Here is a 9,317-nt window from a genome sequence, read left to right as displayed (position 1 = left end):
CTCTTTCATGGTACATGGACATCGTTCTAATTTTTTAACAATTAAATTAGTAAAACTTCATATACTGCCTAAATCAATGGATTAACCTCTATGAAATATATATTCTCTTTGACACAACAATGTTTTAAACCTCTTTGACTATCACCATATATCAGTGCAGGATGAAACAAATGCATTAAAACAATATTGTCATTTTTTTTTTTTCTCAAAATATGTGGGTTATCCCCTAAGATAATATTGAGTTTTTCGTTAAATGCTCTATATATTGAACATTATACTCTTTAATATTGTTTAAAAATTTCTAACGACTTTCTAGATTTTTATTTATGTATGTTAAACTCTCTTTCATGGTACATGAGCATCGTTCTATTTTTTTAACAATTAAGTTAGTAAAACTTCATATACTGTCTAAATCAATGGAGTAACCACTACGACATCTCTATTCTTTAGACTTTAGAGATACGGAGACAACAAAAGTTTCAAACCTCTTTGAATACAATCATATAGCAGTGCATGATGAAACTATGCATTAAAAGATGATTATCATATTTTTGAATTTTTCTTAAAATCTATGGGTTAACCTCTACGAAAATATTAAGTTTTCTTTAAATTCTCTATAAACCGAAGCTTATACTCTTAAGTGTTGTTTAAAAATTTCTAACAATATCCTACATTTATATTAAAGTATTCTAAAATCTCTTTCATTTTACATGGGTATTATTATAGTTTATTTTATAATTGCTTTAATAAAATTTCATATACAGCCTAAATCAGAAAGACTAACGACTATGAAATCTACGTTCTCTAGAGAAACGGAGACAACAAAGGTTCCAAAACTCTTTGACCATCATCATACGTCAGTGCATGATGCAACTAAGCATAAACAAGATTTTCATATTTTTGATTTTTTTTCAAAATTTGTGGGTTAGCCCTTACGAAAATATTGAGTTTTTCGTTAAATGCTATATATCCTGAAGTTTGTACTCTTTAGTTCTGTTAAAAAATTTCTAAACATTTTCTACATTTGTATCATTGTATGTAAAACTATCTTACATGGTATATAGACATCCTTCTAATTTATAACAATTAAATTAGGAAATTTTGATATACTGCCTAAATTAGTGGACTAACCAATATGAAATCTCTATTCTATACAGAAACAGAGACAACAAATGTTCCAAACTTCTTTCACCATTATCTTATCTAGTGAACTATTCATCAGTGCATTAAAACAATATTGTCCGATTTTTAAACCTTTCTTAAAATTTGTGGGTTTTAGTTAAATGCTCTACCTACAAAAATATTTAGGTTTTAGTTAAATGCTCTAATATTGAAGCTTATACTCATTAGAGTTGTTTAAAAATTTCTAAACACTTCATATACTGCCTAAATCAATGGAGTAAGTAACCACTATGAAATCTCTATTCTCTAGAGAAGAAGACACAACAAAGTTTCAAACCTTTTTGACTATCACCATATATCAGTGCACGAAGAAATCATGCATTAAAACAATATTGTCATATTTTTTAAATTTTTCTTAAAATCTAGTTAAATTTTTCTTAAAATCTACGGGTTAACAAACCCCTTACGAAGTATTGAAGTTTTCGTTAAATGCTCTATATACTATATACTGAAGCTTATACTCTTAAGTGTTGTTTAAAATTTGGTAACCATATCCTACATTGATATTAATGTGTGCTAAACTTTCTTTAATGGTAGAAGGGAATCGATTCTAATTTTCTAACAATTAACTGAATAAAACTTAATATACCGTTAAATCACTAGACTAACCTCTATGAAATCTATATTCTCTTGAAAAACAGAGACAATAAAGGTTTCAAACATATTTGACCATCATTCTATGTCAGAATGTCAGTGCATCATGCAACTATTTATTAAATAATACTTTCGTATATCTGATTTTTTTTTTCAAAATCTGTGGATTAACCATTACGAAAATATTGAGTTTTTAGGAAAATTCCCTATATACTGAAATTTATACTCTTTAGTATTATTTAAAAATTTCTAACCTCGCTATACATTTATATTAATTTATCCTAAACTATATTTCATTGTACATGGGAATTTTTCTAATTTTTAACAATTGTTTTAATAAAATTTTATATAATGCATAAATCAGTGGACTAAAGAAATGAAGACAACAAAAGGTTCCAAACCTCTTTGACCATCATCATACATCAGTGCATGATGCAACTATGCATTTAAACAAAATTGTCATATTTTGAATTTTTCTCAAAATTTGTGGGTTAATCCTTACGAAAATATTGAGTTTTTCCTTAAGTGCTCTATATTCTAAAGCTTATACTTTTTAGTGTTGTTAAAAAAAATCTAACCACTTTTTACATTTGTATTAATGTATGTTAAACTCGCTTTAGTGGTACATGGAAATCGTTCTAATTTTTAACAGTTAATTTAATAAAATTTTATATACCGCCTTAATTAGTGGACTAACCAATATGAAGTCGATATTATATACACAAACATAGACAACAAAGGTTCCAAACTTTTTTGACCATTATCCTATATCAGTGCATGATACATCTTTACATCAAAACAATATTATCATTTTTTTTTTCTCAAAATATGAGGGTTAACCCCTACAAAAACATTGAAGTTTTGATTAAATGCGCTATATATTAAAGCTTATACTCATTAATGTTGTTTAAAAATTCTTAACTACTTTATACATTTTTATTAATGTATGTTAAACTATCTTTCATGGTACATAGGCATTATTCTAATTTTTTAACAATTAAGTTACTAAAACTTCATATAGTGCCTACATTAAGACTTGCCTCATGTTCCCTCTCAATGGTGTCCCCTGCTCCAAAAAACTCTCACCTCCTTTCCAGGCATAATTTGGATCCTTACGCTTATAAGAAACCTTTTCGACGTTTTGATACAATAGAGGAACATCTACTGCTCTATGAGAAGCTATTGAGATGAGAGATGATGTCGTACTTGATGTGTGATTTTCCTAGAAAGATGAATCACTTGACTTGTTTTCCGGATCACAGATCAAGCAAAACCAAGTACGTAAGAAGCCTTTTATGTCCTGGTCAAACGGTAAACTAACACGTAAATACGCCACGCTACCGACGGATGCAACGTTCTCGGATCAAACCTCGTGTGCTCAACACGTGGAGATACCCAATCACGTCCCTTTGGGTTATAAATAGCAACCAAACACTCAACATTCTTACATCATCAAACACAAAACAATCAATCAACGCATCAAGATTAAGTTCTAAGCAAAAACAGAGAGAGAAAGAAAATGTCAGACAAGCAAAACCTAAGCTACCAAGCAGGCCAAGCCACTGGCCAGACTAAGGTTAACTCTTGCAGTCAATACTTATGATTCTCTTTTATACATGCATATATATAGTCTTATTTTCACTAAACGGGGTTTGGGAAAATCTATCTATTGAACATGTTCAAATGTGTGAATCTAGGAGAAGGCAAGTGGTCTTATGGACAAGGCCAAAGATGCTGCTGCTTCAGCTCAAGACTCCATGCAGCATGTTAGTTTTCTCAATCTCTCGTTTTTTAAAGAACATGACTATTAAAAATTAGACCAAATTCAAAACATGTATATATATACACACCTACATTACAAAAACAAAACATATACGGTCCTGACCCTAAAATGTGAAACGCAGGCTGGGCAACAGATGAAGCAGAAGGCACAAGGAGCTGCTGAAGTGGTGAAGGACAAAACTGGCTTGAACAAGAACACCTAAACAACTTTCAATTTTACTTTCTAATAAAATCCTCTCTTTTGAGTTATTTAATAAATTTGGAAGGGTTTTAATTCTCATTCCTGCTGCTTCTGATGTTATTCCCCTGATTTTTATGTAATTTCCTCCATATATAGTTAATAAACATCTGCTTTTTTAATTGTGAACACTATACATGTATGAAGGACAGAAAACTTGAAAAGAAAGAATTCAATAAGAATACTTAGATTAAATTAATAAACCACTATATAAGCAAAAACTTAAAGAGTAATAAAATATTGGCTGATCAAATTTATATATTTGAATCAAAGTTTAATTTAATCTAAGAAAAAGTTATATGAAATGATAAAACATGTGTTTCTTCTTATAGAAACATACTCTCCTTTTGCCTTTCTTCCTATGAATCAATATTTGTTTCCTCTCTTCGTAAGTTGACCATAGAGATTATAACGATCAAATATCATCGGACTTCCATTCAACGATGGCAAGCGTGTGGCGTCCACCGCAAGCAATCGATGTAGCTAACCATTTCCCTTCTTCTTCTTCTTCATCAGCATGATTCAAGCTTCCTTCAGGTGGAGGAATCTTTATAGGCAACTCCAATGGCTGTCCCGTTGTTACTCTCCTTCCATAACCAAGTCTTCCATGATCTCCTCTACCAAACTGCTCACAAAGGATAATCAGAAGAACGAATCTCTCTTTGTTTTTGAAAGTATAACTAAAAGTAGGTTTCTTGGTTTACAAGGTACTAACCGAGAAGATTCTGCCATCTCTTGTCAAAGCAACTGAATGTGTTCCACCGCAAGAAACCTATTAGTAAAAAGATTATTGATCATTAAAAGTTTAATCCTCTGTTAGAGATGTTAAGATTCTTTTAGTACCTGAATGATATCTTCATCAGCTAGAAGATTAACTTTCTGTGGAACCATTTTGCTGCTCTTGTCATTGTCACCAAACCCTAGTCTTCCATGTTCTCCTCTTCCCCATCCATACACCTACACATTACAAGTCCAACCAGATGAAAATGAGGATCTAGCACATGGTGAGAATGAGAAGTAGATGAATTATAATACCTCTCCTTTATCGGTTAAAGCGGTTGAGTGCCATCCACCCGCAGCAATATCAACCTAAATATGTGTTTAAAGAAAGATAAGCTGTTGAAAAGCTTATTTGCATTTGTAGAAAAAAGAGGAAGAGAAAGAAAACAAACCAAAGTGAGACCATCAAGGCCTTGGACAGGAACAGGATGAGGTGTTGGCTGAGTATCACCGGTTCCAAGTTGTCCATACTCGTTATTACCCCATGCCATTAGCCTCCCATCTTCTTCAAGAGCCAAGTTATGAAACGCTCCAACAGCGATAAGACGCACATTCTCAAGACCTTGTACTCTCACCGGAACAAATATCTGTTTTCTACAAACAAAAAAACACACAACAGTCTAAGTAATAATAGCCTAAGAAAATGGCTTTGTTGTGTAAGAGTTTTGATTCTTCTCTATTACATGTCACCGGGAGGCCAGGGTTGACCCCAAGTCCACACGTGACCATCACGTGTCAGAACCACTGAGTGAGTACCACCTGCAGCTACCTGTATAATAAGAAGATGGATTATCATCCACATACAAACACATTGAGGAAGTGACAAAGATATTTTAAAAAAAAAACACGTGTTGGTTTTACCTGTCGGACCGTGAGTTTAGGGGCACAGCGCTTAGGGATGACAATATCTCTACGAAAGGGTCTACCCATCTCGTCTTTTAGAGGCTCTTCACCACACTGTCCATATTCATTCCCACCTACGTAATCATTTTTTATAATAATATGACTTTGACATACCACCAAACAAAAACAGATAGAGGGAAGAAAACAAAATAGCATTAAAGTGTTATACCCCACGCGTAGGCTCGGCCTTGATCATCAACAGCCAAACAATGCCAACCACCTATTGCTGCCTATCAACACAATCAGTAGTTACATTTGATAATCTGAAGAAAAGCATAACAGAATTTTAGCAGAAAGAAAGAAAAAGATGAGAGACCTGAGTGATCTTGACATTGGTTAGAGCCTTAACTCGACTAGGGATATTTTCAGTCTTTGTCTCCGGTGGGTGTCCTAATGTTCCTTTTTGATTCCAACCCCATGTAAACATCTGTATCATTTTTGAAGTAAAGCTTCTCTGAACTTTAGTCACTGAAATAAGGACCAGAAGCAGACCAATTCCAATGAAAACACAACTAAAACCCGGTTCAAGAAAACAGCTTCATCAGTTATGATTGATGAGACAAAACCATGTTTCTTGGTTCCGTTAAATCTTACAATAACTTATATTACTATAAAACCAAACTCTAAAGGCTCAGTTTTGGGCACAAAATAGCTAGAAACCATATCCCAGAATGCATAGAGACCAATTACAAACACGAGAAAGTATCATTTGAATAAAGACAAATGTATGATATTAGGATAATTACCGTCCCATCATCGCAAATGGCGAGGGAGTTACGGCTACCGGAGACTACAGAGCGAACAGAGTAAGGCTCGAGAGCTTCAACGACACAAGCCCATTCCTTCTCTTCGTTGCTACCAATTCCTAGTTGCCCATCTTCTCCTGAGCCCCTGCAAAAGATTAAAAAAAAAAAGATGGTAAGAGAGAGAAGCCAAAGTTTTAGCAAGAGTGACTCAAAAATCGAAACTTCTTAGAAGTGAAGTGAAGAGAAATAGACCAGGCTATGACTGAAGTAGCTGAAACCATTTGAGAGAGAGATGGTGAGAGGAGGTGAATGAATGAAAGCACAAAGGGAAGAGGAAAAGCAAAGCAGTGGGATTCTATAGAGAGAGAGAGAGAGAGAGAGGGGTTGTGTAATGATAGCGTTGTTGTGTTTATAGACATTTAATTATTACTTAAGATGGTTTTAAGACATTCATTTCCGTATATTCGTATTCCTAAAATGTGTTCGTAAATTTTAATTTTTTTTACGGTGGTGTAAGATAATTTAACGAGGTAACTAAATTCAAAATTTCTATTAATTTTAGTTCGAATAAAAATCTAACCAGTACAATACAAAATATATAGTTCCACATATGGGAAACATTATTAAAAGAGTAACAACTGAAAAAGGAAAAAACGAATAACATTAATTGTACGGACAGAGACACATGAGTGCTGTGCTAGTCACAAAAAGGATAATACAGTAATGTTATAAAAATGTACATCAAGTCAAACAACCACTATGCATTTTCTTTCTTACCTGGTTTTTTTTTTAACGCTTATTTATTATTATCTTACAATTATGATACGAGAAAGATTAAATAAACGATTCGACAACCGACAATACTACATGCTTTATAAAGACCTACGCCTAACTGCATCACCTGAGCCGTCCTATTAAGATCCACGCCTGACAAGATTTACTTACAGCATGTTGAAGATCCCTTGCAAACATTTCTTCTGTAGTCTGTATGATTGTTCGTTGTCTCTGCGTCTGTTTTGTTTTTGTATTCAAGATTTCTGTAAAGATGAGTTGAATCCAAAGCAATAATTGTAATTTTTGTTTGTTCTTCTTCTTTCTTCACATCCTAAAAATACTAACAAGAAACTATAATTTGTCTTTATTATTTTTGAAAATACAGTAATCACAATTATTTTCAGTCTTATACATGTGTTTTTTTAATCCATTGGGTATATTCCTTCCCTTTTATAAAATTTCTCTTAGAATTTGATATAAGCATACATAAATTTTTCATATATTTATTAACTGATTTTATATATGCATAAATTGTAATTGTAAATTTATACTTACTATAAAAGCCCTTTCTCAAAAAAAAAATTTGTTTTTTAACTAACTTCCGTTTCATTAATAATGCAACAAAAAAATGTCGGTAACAAGTCTGTACTAGACAGAATCACAGAACAGTTAGAGCTAAGCCTAACTTTGCAAAAACTCACCCAACAAAGGGAAGAAGGGACTTTCTAAAGGGAACCCTCAAAAAATACTTAACCAAAAACCAAGAGGAGTTGTTGCTGTCGATGAGTAAGACATCCTTAAACTTCGAGACAGTGGATCTAGTCGGAGCTTGATAGTTTACTGAATTTTCTGAATGATTGTCTGAGCTGGTCTACATAACCCCGTGTGCAATCTCGAGTTCCTTTCCTTCCAAACCACATAGATAACAGCTTGAAAGATCAGCCTTACAATGAGCAACACATTATCGTCTGGTGTTGGGTCTTTCAGCCATCTCAAGCACTCTTCAAACAAAGTGGGAGGCGAGAGATGAAGGCGTGAGCAAAAGAAAGACCAAACCTCAGAACTATACGCACAGTCAAAAAATAGATGCTGCCTTGACTCCTCCGAGCCCGTACACAAGAGACACTCCGGAGGTACATTCATCCCCCATCTCTGCAGTCTGTCTCGCGTAGACATTCTATTTCTGGCCAGAATCCAAGAGATGAAAGCATGCTTAGGTATCCTACCCTTAAACTAGATCTGCTCGTGCCAGAAGACCGGTGGGTTTGGCTGATGAATTGTAAGCCAAGTTTTGGCTTTTGAAAAGGAAGACGAAGGAGGAGCCTCACCCATCTTCCAGAGGTATTTATCATCGTCACGGGACTGAGCTATCGGCACCGGCGAGGGGAGACACTGCTTCAGCAAAGATATTATAGCATTCCTACTTCTTGATGCAGTAAGCCACCATTCTCCATTAATCAAGGCATCAGCAACAGTCACCTCCTTAGCCAGACCCGAAACAAAAGGACCCCTTTCACCAGTAAGATGGATAAGAGGGCCAAGCTCTGTCCAATTATCGAAGCAAAAGCTCGCTGTGATCCCGGAACCAACTTCACAAACCAGAAAAGGTCTCGCGACTCTCCTCAGATCGCACAGTCGCTTCCATATCCAGCTATCTCCTCTACGAGGAGTGAGTTCCCAAAAAAAAATATACTTACTATAGTTTCTGTGCACCTAATAATTTTTTTAGTACTAGCCGGTGTTTGTAATGATTTAACATATATACTCTAGTACTAGATTAAGATCTGCGCCTTGCGCAAGATAAACATTATATATATATATATATATTATTTTATGTATTATATGTTTTTACATATTATGAACTAATAAATATATATTGAATAATTAAAAGTCAGTAACTATTACATATATAATTAAATTGGTGCGAACGTATAAATCAATTTTATTAATCCAAACAAGTTTTTTAAAAATTTGATAGGATATGTAATTAAATTTAAATGATATTAACATACATAGTATATTTTTAATATTAATATCTATTAAATGATTATATCTACTCATATGTTTTTCTTATCATGTGTATCTTTAATAGCAAAAACTTTAAATTACTCATAACAAAAATTTTATTGTGGGATTTATAATTTTAGTAATTTATAATTTTAAAAAATTTATCAATGTTAGTTCAAAACTTTTATCAAAAAAAATTATTCAAAGTAAATTTTGAAATTAAAATATTTATTTATTCAATATGGTTTATAGTTTAATTTAGAATGATATATATACATATATATTTTAAATCTTAATGATTAATTAAATTA

At 33.1% G+C, this 9,317-nt stretch overlaps 3 protein-coding genes across 3 annotated transcripts; 1 reads left to right on the top strand and 2 right to left on the bottom strand.

Moving 5' to 3' along the window:
- The first annotated feature begins 3,228 nt into the window (after nt 1-3,228).
- On the top strand, nt 3,229-3,927 carry LOC106325073 (stress-induced protein KIN2-like). Its single transcript, XM_013763100.1, has 3 exons — nt 3,229-3,352; nt 3,474-3,542; nt 3,681-3,927. Exons 1-3 carry the CDS (start codon nt 3,296-3,298, stop codon nt 3,759-3,761), a joined length of 207 nt encoding a protein of 68 aa, XP_013618554.1. The 5' UTR covers nt 3,229-3,295; the 3' UTR covers nt 3,762-3,927.
- Nucleotides 3,928-4,034: 107 nt separating this feature from the next.
- On the bottom strand, nt 4,035-6,604 carry LOC106325064 (ultraviolet-B receptor UVR8). The gene is made up of 11 exons (XM_013763093.1): nt 6,478-6,604; nt 6,226-6,370; nt 5,796-5,906; nt 5,649-5,709; nt 5,438-5,553; nt 5,260-5,345; nt 4,969-5,170; nt 4,832-4,885; nt 4,640-4,753; nt 4,512-4,568; nt 4,035-4,421 (listed from the first exon to the last, which is right to left on the bottom strand). Exons 1-11 carry the CDS (start codon nt 6,504-6,506, stop codon nt 4,212-4,214), a joined length of 1,185 nt encoding a protein of 394 aa, XP_013618547.1. The 5' UTR covers nt 6,507-6,604; the 3' UTR covers nt 4,035-4,211.
- A 1,628-nt stretch (nt 6,605-8,232) lies between these two features.
- LOC106341135 lies at nt 8,233-8,644 on the bottom strand. Its single transcript, XM_013779958.1, has 2 exons — nt 8,599-8,644; nt 8,233-8,543 (listed from the first exon to the last, which is right to left on the bottom strand). The coding sequence occupies exons 1-2, from the start codon at nt 8,642-8,644 to the stop codon at nt 8,233-8,235; spliced, it is 357 nt and encodes a 118-aa protein (XP_013635412.1).
- Nucleotides 8,645-9,317: the final 673 nt, after the last annotated feature.

This window comes from Brassica oleracea, chromosome C1 (assembly GCF_000695525.1).
Source record: "Brassica oleracea var. oleracea cultivar TO1000 chromosome C1, BOL, whole genome shotgun sequence".
NCBI lineage: Eukaryota > Viridiplantae > Streptophyta > Magnoliopsida > Brassicales > Brassicaceae > Brassica > Brassica oleracea.
Note: the sequence above shows the minus strand (reverse complement) of the source record. Positions and strands in the feature narration are given on the sequence as shown.